General features: G+C 36.7%; 1 protein-coding gene across 1 annotated transcript; it reads left to right on the forward strand.

Moving 5' to 3' along the window:
• Window positions 1-12,088: 12,088 nt before the first annotated feature.
• On the forward strand, window positions 12,089-13,015 carry LOC102267838 (olfactory receptor 4C46). The gene has a single exon (XM_005909628.2). The coding sequence runs from the start codon at window positions 12,089-12,091 to the stop codon at window positions 13,013-13,015; it is 927 nt and encodes a 308-aa protein (XP_005909690.2).
• The last annotated feature ends 3,191 nt before the right edge of the window (window positions 13,016-16,206 follow it).

Here is a 16,206-nt window from a genome sequence, read left to right on the forward strand (position 1 = left end):
ACACTTCCTGAGTTACCTGCATAAGGAGAAAGATTTTCAATTGATGTTCTGGGCTCTGGTGGCTTCTTCTTTGTCCTTGAGGCACTGATGCCATCTCTTGGAACACAGAGAGCAAGATACATGCAGCATTACTGCACCTTGAACTGAACATTTTTCATGTTTGTAGAAAATCAGATTTATTTTCAGTCTTTCAGAAAAATATTACTCTTCAAATTGCTGGAATTTTCAGAATGAATCTAAATGTCCTGTTGCCCAAAGAAATTTTATTCTTGATTGTAAGCAGAGATTTAAAATATTTATTGCTGGCAGAATTTCTCCTTTTAAAAAGCAAATGTTAAATCAACATTTTGAGTAGAGAGAAAATTGTAAGTTCTGTGTGAATTCTCAAACAAAAATTGCTCTTTTTGTTTTATAACAATAAAAGTGAAACAGAGAAATAGTATTTACCACATTTTCATTCTCGATCAGTTATACTATTCTGTCTTCATTCAGTATTGCTGAATTTTGGGTTTTGTGAAAGATGGAGAATAATTTCATATACATACTTTATATATATGTATTTATTATCTTTTTGAGTCCATCATTTTAATTCATGAAGAAGTCAGTCATGTGAGCACTGGTATAGGCTAATACTCTCAGAGGTAAGGGCAAATGTCTGTAAACACTTTATCTACGTTTAAACTACACCACATATAATTGAGGCATTCAATTGGTGCATCTCCAAGAGTGATTCTTTTCTAATTATATTCATTGGGACCTTAATCACAATTTTGACAATAGACTCTACCTCCAGAGATGCCACCAGATCACCGAGCAGATCTAGACTTAGAGAACTCTTTTGGGGAAAAAGCATAAAAGAAAAAATTGAAGTCAAACCACCAAAAGGGAAAAGTCCAATCTAGATAGAAATGAAATATGTAGAAACTTCTCTTTTAAATAATGACCATCAAAGTCAGCAAATCTGTTCAAGTTCATTCTTTGTCTTTGCACATGACATCTGATCTGATTTCCAGAAATGATGAATGGCAACTTCAGAACAAGTCATTTAAAACTTATTTCTGTTGAAGATGAAATTGTCGATAGTCTGTATTTGTGTGAGAGTGAAGAAAGAAAAAAAATTTGTGGGACTCTTCTATTTATCTCAAAGTGCGGCTCATGGAGACTCAATTCAGCAATATAAACAGCATATGAGTGCTTAGTCACTCAGTTGTGTGTGACTCTTTGCCACCCTTTGGACCATAGCCCATCAGGCTCCTCTCTGTACATGGGATTCTCCAGGCAAGAATACTGGAGCGGGTTGCCATGTCTTTCTCCAGGGGATCTTCCTGGCCCAGGGATCGAACCTATTTCTCTTATGTCTCCTGCAATGGCAGGCAGGTTCTTTACCATTAGTGTCACCTGGGAAGCCACAGAAAATATACATATATAAAATTCAATTGGAAGTTTATAACTAAAATATAAAATTTTCCAGATACTTATGAATTAAACAACATATCCAAATTACTAGTGTATAATTTTGAAAAATAAAATTTCAATAGGGATATAATGGCATACATGTATAAAAGATATATATAAGATATTTATGAAGAATATATAAACTATATTCTGTATTTTTATATATATATATATGTGAATTGACTGGAGGCAGCTAAAGAAGTGGTTAGACATTTATAGCTTTAAAGGCAAGTATTAGAAGACAAGATATATTAAGAAATTAACTAAGCTTCATTGTCAGGAAATAAGAAAAAGAAAAGCAAAATATACATGGATAATATGGTAAAGTGGAAATAGTAAACATTAGACAGAAATCATTGAAATAAATATTAATTGAAAAATAGGGAAATCTGTGAATGCAGAAATTGCTTCTTTGAAAGTTTAATAAAATTGATAAGCTCCTAGCAAAATGAGTTAAGAGAAAAATAATAGGAAAAGCAAAATATCAATTGTTTGAAATTGAATTGAAATTCAATCAATTGAATTTAAAACGAAAGACTGTCCTCACTGCAGATTTTACTAATCTTAGAAAGATGAGAGAAAATATGATAGATGAACTTACGACAATATACTTGCCAATTAAAAGAAAACGGGCTGCTGCTGCTAAGCCGCTTAAGTCGTGTCCGACTCTGTGTGACCCCATAGACAGCAGCCCACCAGGCTCCCCCATCCCTGGGATTCTCCAGGCAAGAACACTGGAGTGAGTTGTCATCTCCTTCTCCAATGCATGAAAGTGAAAAGTGAAAGTGAAGCCGCTCAGTCATGTCCGACCCTCAGCGACCCCATGGACTGCAGCCCACCAGGCTCCTCCATCCATGGGATTTTCCAGGCAAGAGTACTGGAGTGGGGCGCCATTGCCTTCTCCAAGAAAATGGGCTACTGCTAAGAAAAACACAACTTTCTCAAAACAGTAAGAAAAATAATGAAAAACAGGAATAATCTAATACTCCAGAAAAATGAAATTTCCCTGGTGGCTCAGATGGTAAAGCATCTGCCTACAATGTGGGAGACCTGGGTTCAATCCCTGGGTTGGGAAGATCTCCTGGAGAAGGAAATGGCAACCCACTCCAGTATTCTTGCTGGAAAATCCCATGGACAGAGGAGCCTGGTAGGCTACCAGTCCATGGGGTCACAAAGAGTCAGACACAACTGAGCGACTTCACTTTCTTTCCAGAAAGTTAATTCTTATAATCCTTCCCTTCCCAAAATGAAATTCTATTTTCATATAGCTTTGCAAATAAATTATATATTAAAATTAATCAAGAAATAGCACCAATCCTATATTAACACTTTCAGAGATGACCAGAAATTATACTGCCCAAGTTATTTCATGCAGGCAGCATCACTCTTACACCAGAATGAAACAAGGGCATCTCAAGGAAAATAGTGAGATCAATATCTTACATTAACACAGAAACAGAATTCTGAACATAATAATAAGTTTGATTCTTTTGAATGTTTTCTTTTTGGATTATTTTCTTTGCTGTTATGGTTTATGAGGCAACTGCAGAGGAGTGCTCAGTCTTGGGCTAATTCTGTCCTACTACTTCTTTCATATTCATGAAAGATCATATTCATGATGCACAGCCTCCATCATATTCAACCCACTGCACAGGCCCTGTGCATTATGATGTTTTCCAGCTGGTGAAAATAAGTGCTCTTTCTGGTTCAATGTGAGCACCAAGCTATCTTCTCTCTAATCCATCTGGATAAGTCTCTGCCCAGCCTGATGTAGTCTCCTCAAATGCATGAATAATTGAGGGAATGCTATCCAGATCTCCAGCATTTCCTTCCTCAGTCTCTCTGAATCTCTCTCACTGTATCCCAGGTCTATCGGTCTATCATTTGCAATATTCTGTCATCACTGTTCTAGCCGCCTTTGTCTTGTCAGAGCCTCAGCTTCATTTCTTACACTCAGGGGAACCATTCCACTCTACAGGGGAATCTTCCTGACCCAGGGATTGAAACCCAGTGTCCTGCATTGCAAGCTGATTCTTTACCATCCGAGCCACCAGGGAGGCCCTGACTGTGATAAGTTTGGAATGCTACTCAGTAATGAAATGAACTACTGACAAACAGTAATCTGTATAAATTTCAAATGCATTCTACTGGGCACAAGAAGAGATATTTAAAAAACTAGATATTAGAAATGATCTCACATATAGAAAATCCAAAAATTACATCAAAAATTATTAGAACTAATAGATAAATTCAAGAAGCTTGCAGGATAAAAAATCTACAAAAATTAGCTACATTTTCATATACTAACAATGATTATCAGAAATAATTTTAATTTTGTATATAATCCCATATACACTAGCATCAGAAAGAATAAAATACTTAGGTATTCATGTGAAGTGATGGTTTGCATAAATCAACTTGATTTTTGTAATCATATCACAGTGTATTTGTATATAAAAAACTGATTTAAAACTTAACACTTATAAACCTTAGATCATGGCATCCAGTCCCATTTAGTTCAGTTCAGTCATTCAGTCGTGTCCAACTCTTTGCGACCCCATGAATCGCAGCACGCCAGGCCTCCCTGTCCATCACCAACTGCCAGAGCTCACTCAGACTCACATCCATCGAGTCAGTGATGCCATCCAGCCATCTCATCCTCTGTCGTCCCCTTCTCCTCCTGACCCCAATCCCTCTCAGCATCAGAGTCTTTTCCAATGAGTCAACTCTTCACATGAGGTGGCCAAAATACTGGAGTTTCAGCTTTAGCATCATTCCCTCCAAGGAAATCCCAGGGCTGATCTCCTTCAGAATGGACTGGTTGGATCTCCTTGCAGTCCAAGGGACGCTCAAGAGTCTTCTCCAACACCACAGTTCAAAAGCATCAATTCTTCAGCGCTCAGCTTTCTTTATAGTTCAACTCTCACATCCATACATGACTACTGGAAAAACCATAGCCTTGACTAGATGGACCTTTTTTGACAAAGTAATGTCTCTGCTTTTTATATGCTGTCTAGGTTGGTCATAACTTTCCTGCCAAGGAATAACCACCTTTTAATTTCATGGCTGCAATCACCATCTGCAGTGATTTTGGAGCCCCCAAAAATAAAGTCAGCCACTATTTGCACTGTTTCCCCATCTATTTGCTATGAAGTGATGAGACCAGAGGCCATGATCATAGTTTTCTGAATGTTGAGGTTTAAGCCAACTTTTTCACTCTCCTCTTTCACATTCATCAAGAGGCTTTTTAGTTCTTCTTCACTTTCTGCTATAAGGGTGGTGTCTCCTGCATATCTGAGTTTATTGATATTTCTCCCATCAATCTTGATTCCAGCTTGTGCTTCCTCCAGCCCAGCATTTCTCATGATGTACTCTGCATAGAAGTTAATAAGCAGGGTGACTGTGTACAGCCTTGATGTACTTGTTTTCTTATTTGGAAACAGTCTGTTGTTCCATGTTCAGTTCTAACTGTTGCTTCCTGGCCTGCATACAGGTTTCTCAAGATACAGGTCAGGTGGCCTGGTATTCCCATCTCTTTCAGAATTTTGCACAGTTTATTGTGATCCACACAGTCAAAGGCTTTGGCATAGTCAATAAAGCAAAAATAGATGTTTTTTTTTTTTGAAAAAAAAAAAAACAAAACAAAACTGGAACTCTCTTGCTTTTTTGATGATCCAGCAGATGTTGGCAATTTGATCTCTGGTTCCTCTGCCTTATCTAAAACCAGCTTGAACATCTGGATGTTCATGATTCACGTATTGCTGAAGCGTGGCTTGGAGAATTTTGAGCATTATTTTACTAGCGTGTGAGATGAGTGCAATTGTGTGGTAGTTTGAGCATTCCTTGGCATTTCCTTTCTTCAGGATTGGATTGAAAACTGATCTTTTCCAGTCCTGTTACCACTACTGACTTTTCCAAATTTGCTGACATATTGAGTGCAACACGTTCACAGCATCATCTTTTAAGATTTGAAATAGCTCAACTGGAATGCCATCACCTTCGCTAGCTTTGTTTGCAGTGATTCTTCCTAAGGCCCACTTGACTTCACATTCCAGGATGTCTATCTTTAGGTGAGATTACTACAAACAATTTTATGCCAATAAAATAAACAACTTAGAAGAAATGGACAAATTCCTAGAAATGCACAATCCTGCAAGACTGAACCAGGAAAAAAGACAAGAAATATGAAAATATCAATTACCAGTAATTAAATTAAATCAGTAATTTAAAAAAATTAAAGCTTTGGTGTTTCAGTGGTTAAGAATCTGCCTTCATAGAAAGAGACTGGGGTTTGATTATTGGGTTGAGAATATCCCCTCAAGGAGAAAGTGGCAACCCACTCCAGTATTCTTGCCTGAAGAATTCCATGGACAGAGGAGCCTGGGAGGCTACAGTTCATAGGGTCACCAAGAGTCAGACATAACTGAGCAACTAACACACACTTTCAATTAAAAGTAAAAAAGTCCAGGACCAGATTACTTCACAGGTAAGTTGTACCAAATATTTAGTGAAGAGTTAGTACCTGTCTTTCTGAAACTATTTCAAAAAATTAACAGAGAAAGGGGTGGTTCTGAATTCACTCTATGAGGCCCACATCACCCAAAACCAGACAAAAATATCACTAAAAAAGGAGAAAATTACAGGCCAATATACTGATGAACCTAGATGCAAAATTCTTCAACAAGATATCAGCAACTAAATTCAATATAAGTTTAAAGGATCATACACCATGATCAAATAGGAGTTATCCCAGAGATATAAGGATTGTTCAATATCAGCAAAGCAGTCAATGTGATATACCATGTTAACAAATTGAGGACTAAAAATCATTTAATCACCTTAATATAGGCAAAGAAAGCTTTTGACAAAGCTCTTCACCCATTTGTGACAAAAACTCTTCAGAAAGTGGGAACAGAGGAAACAAATCTCAATGTAATACAGGCCATTCATGATATTCCCACAGCTAACATTATACTCAATGTATAATGTTATACACAGAAATTATTTTCTCTAAGATAAGGAAAAGAGACAAGGATGTTCACTCTTGCCACATTTATTATTTGCTGGAAATTCTACCCATAACAATCAGAGAAAAGAAATAAAAGAAATCCAAATTAGAAAGGAAGAACTAAAACTGTCACTGAATCTGATATGACAATATATATAGAAAAATTTTGAAAACCTACTAGAGCTCATCAATGAATTTGGTCAAGTTTCAGCATACAAAATTAATATACAGAAATCTGTTGCATTTCTTCAACACACTAGCAACAAATCATCAGAATTAGAAATTAAGAGAACAATCCAATTTACAATTACTTGATAAAGAATAAAATATCAAGGAATAAATTTAATTAAGGAGGTAAAAGATCTGGACTTGGTAAGCTGTAATAGACTGATGAAAGAAACTGCAAACTATACAGATACATGTAAATATATATCATGTTCATGAACTAGAAGAATTAATATTATTAAAATCACAATACTATTCAAGGCAATCTACAGGTTCAATGAAATGTCTTCCTAAATACCACTGCTATTTTTCACAGAACTAGGATAAATAGTTTAAAATTTATATGAAAATGTAAATACCCTGAATAGCCAGAACAGTCTTGAGAAAGAACAATGTAGAAGTAGCACACTCCCTGATTTCAAATTATACTACAAACCTATAGTAATCAAACAGTATGACTTAAACATAAAAGCATATACCATTATCAATGAAACAAACTAGAGAGCCCAAAAAAGGACCTACAGTTATATGATCAGTTAATCCATGACAAAGGAGGCAAGGGGAAAAGACAATCTCTTCAATAAATAATGTTGGAAAAACTGGAAAGCTACAAGATGGATCAAATTAACCACTCTCTCACACCATGAACAAAAATAAATTCTAAATGGATTAAATACTTGGATATAAGACCTGGAATGATAAAACTCCTAGAAGAAAATATAAACTGTACACTATTTGACAATGATCTTATCAATAATTTTTGGATATGTTTCCTTTGGCAAAAGAAACAAAAGGAAAGTTAAACAGATGAGGATACATTAAAGTAAAAACCTTTTTCACAGTGAAGGAAACTATCAACAAATCAAAAGGCCTACTCAGTTCAGTTCAGTTCATTTCAGTCGCTCAGTCGTGTTCGACTCTTTGTGACTCCATGAATCACAGCACGCCAGGCCTCCCTGTCCATCACCAACTCCCAGAGTACACTCAGACTCACATCCATCGAGTCAGTGATGCCATCCAGCCAGCTCATCCTCTATCGTCCCCTTTTCCTCCTGTCCCCAATCCCTCCCAGCATCAGAGTCTTTTCCAATGAGTCAACTCTTCCCATGAAGTGGCCAAAGTACTGGAGTTTCAGCTTTAGCCTCATTCCTTCCAAAGAATACCCAGGGTTGATCTCCTTTAAAATGGACTGGCTGGATCTCCTTGCAGTCCAAAGGCCTACTAAGTGAGAGAATATATTTGCAAACAATATATTTGATAAGAGGTTAATATCCACAATAAAAAAAAAAAAAACTCATACAACTCATACATCAAGAAAACAAACATTCCGGTTTTTACAAAATGAGGAGAGCACCTGAATAGACATTTTTCCAAAGAAGACATATTCATTCACGTTCAATCAGGAAACACATATGCACTCTATGTTCATTGCAGCATTATTTATAATAGCCAAGACATAGAAGAACCCCAAGTAAATTAGTAACAGTATAAGTCGTGAACATATAAAATAGTTGATTGTGGCAATTACTTAACAAGGTATATTGTTGTTGCTGTTCAGTTGCTAAGTCGTGTCCAACTCTTTACAGCCCCAAGGACTGCAGCACACCAGGCTTCTGTGCCCTTCACTATGTCCAGGAGTTTGCTCAAACTCATGTCCATTAAGTTGATGATGCTATGCAACCATCTTATCCTCTGTCACCCCCATCTCCTCCTGCCCACAGTCTTTCCCAGCATGAGGGTCTTTTCCAGTAAGTAGGCTCTTCATATCAGTTGGCCAAAGTATTGGAGCTTTAGCTTCAGCAGTAGTCCTTCCAATGAATATTCAGGGATGATTCCCTTTAGTACTGACAGGTTTGATTTCCTTGCTGTCCAAGGGACTCTTACGAGTCATCTTTGAATACTTATATCAAAATATCATTATATACCTTCACACACACAATTTTATTTCTCCGTGATACTTCAAAAAATGAGGCAGAGAGAGAAAAACATTTTCAGATTCAAGAACTTCAAATGATTCTCATTAATTTTGTACCCTCATTGATCTGGATCTCAAGGAATTGGCTGTAGTTTCCAATAAGGATTTAGTATTCACAACAAAATAGGAACTCTTCCATGACTTGATTCAATGAGAAAATTACATCACAGGTCCACACACTGGGGTTGTGCCCCCTTGTTATTACATGATGCTCATTTTTCTTAACAATCCAGGTTCAGGCAAAGGGACTCCCATAAACTTAGTTTCCGGTGTAGAGAATTTAATTGTTTGCTAAAGAATGGGTGAATCTCTAATATGTCACTCCTGAATACCTGCTTCTAAGGCAAAGCCTTTCCATCAGAGATAATTCCTCAGAGAGAAAGCAACAACTGCAAGACAAGGTCCCTGAACCTTAGGGAAATCTCTGTAAACAGCAATAAAGGACAAGGTGAAAATGACTGGTCTTGTAGCTCACTTCTCCAAAGCAAGATTCATCATGAGCACAGTGAACTGTTTGAATATGCTTTCTCCACACTCTCTGCCTCTTGCCCTGTGGGACCAGAGAGATTTGTTTAAGATCACTTTTCCATAGTGTTTTAACTGAATCTCTTCTAAATTCAAACAAGTGAACAGATTTCAACAGATCTTGAATAAATTTTGAGGCTTTAAGCTAGGTGGAAATGTTTTGATTTCTAAGAAGGCTTCCATTTTTTAAACAGATTTATTGAGGTATAATCAATATTCCTAAAAAAGTACATATATTGAAGATATACAATTTCTTAACAATTGCTCATTTCACAGTTGTGTGAATAGGCTCTGCTCAAGTGTGACATTTTTCATAATGAAAGTTACTTATTATACGAATCAGTCAGTTTAATATAGGATTTTTTTTCTGGGCACCTCAAACATCACTAAAATCATCTAAGAGTGCTGAGGTAAGTTTTTCAATAGTACCAATATTTATTATAGATTATTACTTGCCATGTATAATATTCATTATTTTTCAGCACTTTTCAGATATGGTCATAGAATATTTCATCTTCATTCCAATTTTTCAAAAGGTAGCTTGTGATATTATTAACTTAATTTGAAAGCTGGATATTTTAGAGGTTAAACAAATTGTAGGCTCCCAGCTCTCTGGCATTGTGATCTAGGCTTTGTCATGAGACTTCTCTTTTAGTAAGCAAAACTATTGATGAGGATTAAAACAAAATTTAAATACATTTCACATATATAAAAGAGTAAATTACAAATATTAGTGACATAAATCATCATCAGTTTCATCAAACACAAATATGGAGGTTCTCGTGAGAAAAATTGCTAAGGATGAGATGAGTCTCCATTGTGTCTTTGAGAGTAAAATTGGCGGTGATTCTTCTGGAGCTCATTGCACAGTTAAACAGTTCTCTGCATTATTTCTCCAATTGTTAATTCTTCCTATCCCACAGGTGCATACACAGTTACAGAAGTAACTAAAAGCTCTTTTTTTGCATCCATGCACCATTGCATCTGTGGACATGTTCATACATATTCCCTCAATCATCATGATGATCTATGAGGTGGGTATCATTATTATAAATTTCTAGCTGAGAAAAACAAGGTGACAAAGAAATGTACCTTAGATGAAAGAGGTTGCATTCAGAAGAACCAGGATTTGAATCAGGTTTTTCTGATGCTCAAACAATATTTATTTTTTAACATTTCACAGAGAAATCTGGGGTCCCAGTCTTTGAAGTGGAAGAATGGAGAGTTAGGCCTGAGGGAAAAGTCAATATGGAAGGACCATTCAATGAATGCAATATCACATTTTACTTATTTTTTGAGAGTTCAAAGATGTCATCGTGTGTGTGTGTGTGAGCTAATGAAATCATTCTGTATAAACTTGCTTCTGAAGTAGTATTAAAGTAATTTGAATTATTATCAAAATGAGATTACTAGCTCAACATTGTCTATCATAACTTAACAATGTTGGGTATAGGTTAAAATTTTGAAGAGAAAATTAATAAATAAGATTAACCTGAGACTTAATGTTGGCCCTGCCCATTGTTAACCACTTGGTGGTGGACAGAATCCTAAATTTCTCTATGCTTCTCTTTCCTAATGTATAAAATCAGTATAAAAATGATAGTAGTGAGGATCTTTTAAGTTTGGACTGAGGGTTACATGTCTGCATAAGCACTTAAAACCACAGTAAGTGTGCAGTTTTAGTGTAAGCATTGTTATTACAACTGCTAACATTAGTCTATGACATTGCTTCTTCACCTGCAGAATGGATGATACGATATCAACTGCACAGGTTGTTATTGCTAAGAAAAGGAAGTGAGGGTATGAAACATGTGCTACTACACCATGCACACAGAAATCATTCATTCTTGTTGCTGTTTAGTCACTCTTTACAACCCCATGGTCTGTAGCCTGAAAGTTTCATCTGTCCAGGTGATTTACAGGTAAGAATATGAGAATGGGTTGCCATTTCCTTCTCTAGGAGATCTTTCTAAATCTTCCCAGGGACTGAACATGGGAGTCTCCTTCATTAGCAGGAAGATTTTTTACCACTAACCTACTAAGCTACCCAATCATTCATGGGCTTCGCTGGTGGCTCAGTGGTTGAGTATCTGCCTGCAATGCAGGAGACCTGGGTTTGGTACTTGGTTTGGGAAGATTCCCCTGGAGAAGGAAATTTCAACCCACCCCGGTATTCTTGAGTAGAGAATTTCAAGAACAGAGGAGCCTGGCAGGCTACAGTCCATGGGTTTGCAAAGAGTTGGACATGACTGAGTGACTAACTTATAAGACTTATATTATTGCTAAGTGATTAGATTTAGTCAACATGCATTATAAATACTTTTAATTAGATCTTGTATTCATTTTTTTTTATATTCCCATCACCATCTTCCTGTTACTCCTTTTCCAACTCTTATAAGAAGCTTCTGTTGTTTCTGTCTCCATCTTTCATCCCTTTAGTGAAACTCAGCCAGCTTCATCTAAGATACATAAAGATCTTTACTAGAATAACATACAAGATTCCCTCTTGATCAAATTCCTTCCATCCCTCTACTCATATTAACAACCTTTCAAAATTTCCCGTTTATTAGAGAGTAAAAAGAAACTTCCTAAACTTTCTATTCATGGGTTTTATGTCCATTTTCTGACTCCTTTCAGACATATCTGCCATTATTTGGGAAATCTACTTCAGTTTAGTAGTAACTTGAGATATCTCAGAAGATAAAGCTCTCCCTCATGTGGTTACAGGAGTAATCTTAAAATCTTAGAATGTTTTATTTGTCAAATAAACTCAAAAGAATCCACACTCATTGTATCCTGGGCATTTATCACTTATTGGAATGGAGTGTAATAAATTCAAAGTTGCATGAATGAAAATTGCGGTTTTCTTTAAGGTAATGAAATGAACCGTTATGAAACACATGGAGAACAGGAACATGACAGAGTTTGTTCTACTGGGGCTCACAGAGAATCCAAAGATGCAGAAAATTGTATTTGCTATGTTTCTGGTCATCTACCTCACCACTGTGGTAGCAAATGTGCTCATTGTGGTCGCCATAAATGTCAGTTCATCACTGAGGTCTCCCATGTACTTTGTCCTGGCCCATCTCTCCTTTGTTGATGCCTGCTATTCCTCTGTAAGTACCCCCAAACTGATTGCAGATTCACGGTATGAAAAGAAGACTATCCTATTTAATGGTTGCATGACCCAAATCTTTGGGGAACATTTCTTTGGAGGTGCTGAGATAATCCTGCTCACTGTGATGGCCTATGACTGCTATGTGGCCATCTACAAGCCCTTGCACTATACAACCATCATGAACTGGTGGGTGTGTGGGCTCCTAGTGGGAGTGGCATGGGTGGGAGGCTTTCTTCATGGATTCATACAGATCCTCTTTATTTTCCACTTACCCTTCTGTGGCTCAAATGTCATAAATCACTTTATGTGTGATCTGAACCCTTTGCTCAAACTTGCTTGCACTGATACAAACACTCTAGGGCTCTTTGTTGCTGCCAACAGTGGTTTAATCTGTCTGTTAAACTTCTTTCTCTTGCTTGTCTCCTATGTGGCCATCCTTTACTCCCTAAAGACCTACAGTTTGGAGGCAGGACACAAAGCCCTCTCCACCTGCATCTCCCACGTCACAGTGGTTGTCTTATTCTTTGTGCCCTGCACATTTGTGTACATGAGACCTGCAGCTACTTTACCTATTGATAAAGCAGTTGCTGTATTCCACACTACGATAACTCCCATGTTAAATCCCTTAATTTATACCTTGAGAAATGACCAGATGAAAAATGCCATTAAGAAATTATGCAGTAGGAAAGTTATTTCAGCTGACAGATAAATGTACCTAGAACTCAACACTGATTAGTGTTAGTCGCTCAGTTGTGTCTGACTCTTTGTGACACCACGGACTATGTAGCCCACCAGGCAAATGTCAAAATGACATGTTGGATGAGCTCAGTAAGAACTACTTAAGGGATAAAGAAATTAACTACATAAAATTATAGTATTTTTCATTGAATGGAACAGAAATAGCTGCACAAAAGGAGAAAAATATAACCCAGTACTATTTATTTCATACATAGAAAATTCTACCAAATTGACATTAAGTTTTACAACAGCAACCATGAATGTGAATTCATAGACTTTCTTTCTAATAAAATTTTTAAAATGCTAAGTAGTTTGGTTTTGAGCAGTAATCTTTACAGGAATCCTAAGAAGCAGGAAAGTGAGGAAATATGCAGAAAGGGTAAGATATTAAAACAGACATACTGAAGAGACAGTAATAAGAATATGATTGATTTTCCAGACCATAATCTTAATTGCACTCTCCTGTAATTATGATGGAAAGGTAATATAATTAATAGTTGCTCAGCTGGTAGAGAATCTGTCTGAAATGTGAGAGACCTGGGTTCAATCACTGGGTTGAGAAGATACCCTGGAGAAGGGAATGGCTACCCAATCCAGTATTCTGGCCACAATATACCAGTATAATACCCTCTAGATCCATTCCTATTGTCACAAATGGCAAGATTTAATTATTTTTCTTTTTGCATTAATTTTCACTAGTAACTCTATATACCATTGTTGACAGTGGTATGTTGACTGTCACATTATATAGTATATACTTATTTCATAGCTATAAAGGCAATGCATCATTGAACTTCTCTAACAGTTGAATGAAGATTGCACAATTTTTCCCTATTTTATTGTAGGTTTCAGAATGTCTAGTACTGCTCATGACACCACCTTAGGTTGAAAAACAATCATAAAAAATGATGACTCAAAAGAACATTTTGATATTAAACAGGAATTTTATTTATTATATATGTAGTTATATTATACAAAGTATTTGCCTGACATATAATAATCATCAAGATGTGGGAATACCAGACTACCTTAACTGCTTTCTGAGAAATATGTATGCAGATCAAGAAGCAACAGTTAGAACTGGCATGGAACAATGGACTGGTTCCAAATTCAGAAAGGAGTAGGTCAAGGCTGTATATTGTCACCCTGCTTATTTAACTTCTATGCAGAGTAAATCACATGAAATGCTAGGCTCGATGAAGCACAAGCTGGAATTAAGATTGCTGGGAGAAATATCAATAACCTCAGATATGCAGATGACACCACCCTTATGGCAGAAAGTGAAGAAGAACTGAAGATCCTCTTGATGAAATTGAAAGAAGAGACTGAAAAAGTCATCTTAAAACTCAACATTCAGAAAACTAAGATCATGGCATCTGGTCCCATCACTTCATGGCAAATACGAGGGGAAACAATGAAAACAGTGACAGACTTTATTTTCTTGGGTTCCAAAATCACTGCAGTTGGTGACTTCAGCCATGAAATTAAAAGACACTTGATTCTTGGAAGAAAAGCTATGACTAACTAGACAGTGTATTAAAAAGCAGAGACATTACTCTGCCAACAAACGTCCAGAGAGTCAAGGCTATGGTCTTCCCAGTGGTCACATACGATTGTGAGATCTGTACCATAAAGAAGGCAGGATGCCAAAGAATCGATGTCTTCAAGCTGTGGTTCTGGAGAAGACTCCAGACTCCTAAAAGTCCCTTGGACAGAAAGGAGATCAAACCAGTCATTCTTAAGAGAGATCAATCATGAATATTCACTTGAAGGACTGATACTGAAGCTGAAACTCGAGACAACTCATTGGAAAAGTCCCTGATGATGGGAGAGATTGAGGGCAAAGAAGAAGAGGGCATCAGAGGATGTGATGGCTGTGTGGCATCACTGATTCAATAAACATCAACTTGAGCAAACTCTGGGTTATGATGAGGGACAGGGAGGCCTGGTGTGCTGCAGTCCATGGCATTGCAAAGAGTTGGACATAACTGGGTGACTGAACAATAACAAATATTCTCTATAATAAACCAAAGGAGGTATGCATAAAGATTTGTGTGCATACATACATGCTCAATCCTGTACAATTCTTTGTAACCCCATGGAGTGTAGGTCCCTCTCTGTCCATGTGATTCCCAAACAAGAATAGTGGAGTGGGTTGCCATTCCTACTCCAGGGGAATCTTCCTGACCCAGGGATTGAAACTGTGTCTCTTGAATATCCTGCATTGTCAGGCAGATTCTTTACCACTGGCACCACCTGGGAAGCAGAAAAAGGAAAGTATTAAAAAGTGTCAAAAAGAGGAAAGCATCAAAGCAGATGTATTGGCAAGCCAGTAATCAAAATTGACTAATTTCCTAGGTCAGGCACTGAACATCAATTAACTTCCAGGCAATGAAGACAGAATGTTTAGATAACTGTACTACTAACCATGTACTGAGCCAGGACCTGTGCTTAATAGTGTATATTTTAGATCATTATCACTAAAAATCTAATAATTTGTCATTAATAACTGTGCTTGTTTTTATATATCACAATTGATAGTCACATGGTACCTGCAATATTATAGTATGTAACTATTTAATGCTATAAATGCACTGGCCCTGTCTACCTCTGAGGGGTAGATAAGGAATATTACACCATTTCCAAATTTCCTTGTAGCCTTCAACACCATGTAGTATTGCTCATATAACCCATGCTCTGCTGGTAACACATCAGGAAGAGTAATGACTCAAATAAAATAACATTTTGATGTCAGAAAAGAATTTCTATTTTTGACATATACAGTCACACTCTGTAAAGTACCATAAAGTACATGCCTACTATATAGCAATAGTTTGTACAAGATAGCACAATATCATATGCATGATAAATATTGAATGTGTGGGTAAATATATAAAGGAAACAATTAAATTAGCTAAAATGAAGTCCAAAAAGTAGTACTAGAGGCTAGGGAATTCATTTATACTTTAAGTTGATTCACCTTCAAGGAAAAGTCTTGCTTGACCTCAGGGGGAACTACAATTTGCTTAATTCCTGTTTAAACTGAGGATGAGAAAGAAATTTAAACTACACTTCTCAGCATATGGATGAATAGTTTACCTTAATATTCTTCCTGCTCTGAGCAAGACGTTTTTATCTTATTAATACGAGCTCTTTAAGCTA

Source organism: Bos mutus, chromosome 15 (assembly GCF_027580195.1).
Source record: "Bos mutus isolate GX-2022 chromosome 15, NWIPB_WYAK_1.1, whole genome shotgun sequence".
Classification (NCBI taxonomy): domain Eukaryota; kingdom Metazoa; phylum Chordata; class Mammalia; order Artiodactyla; family Bovidae; genus Bos; species Bos mutus.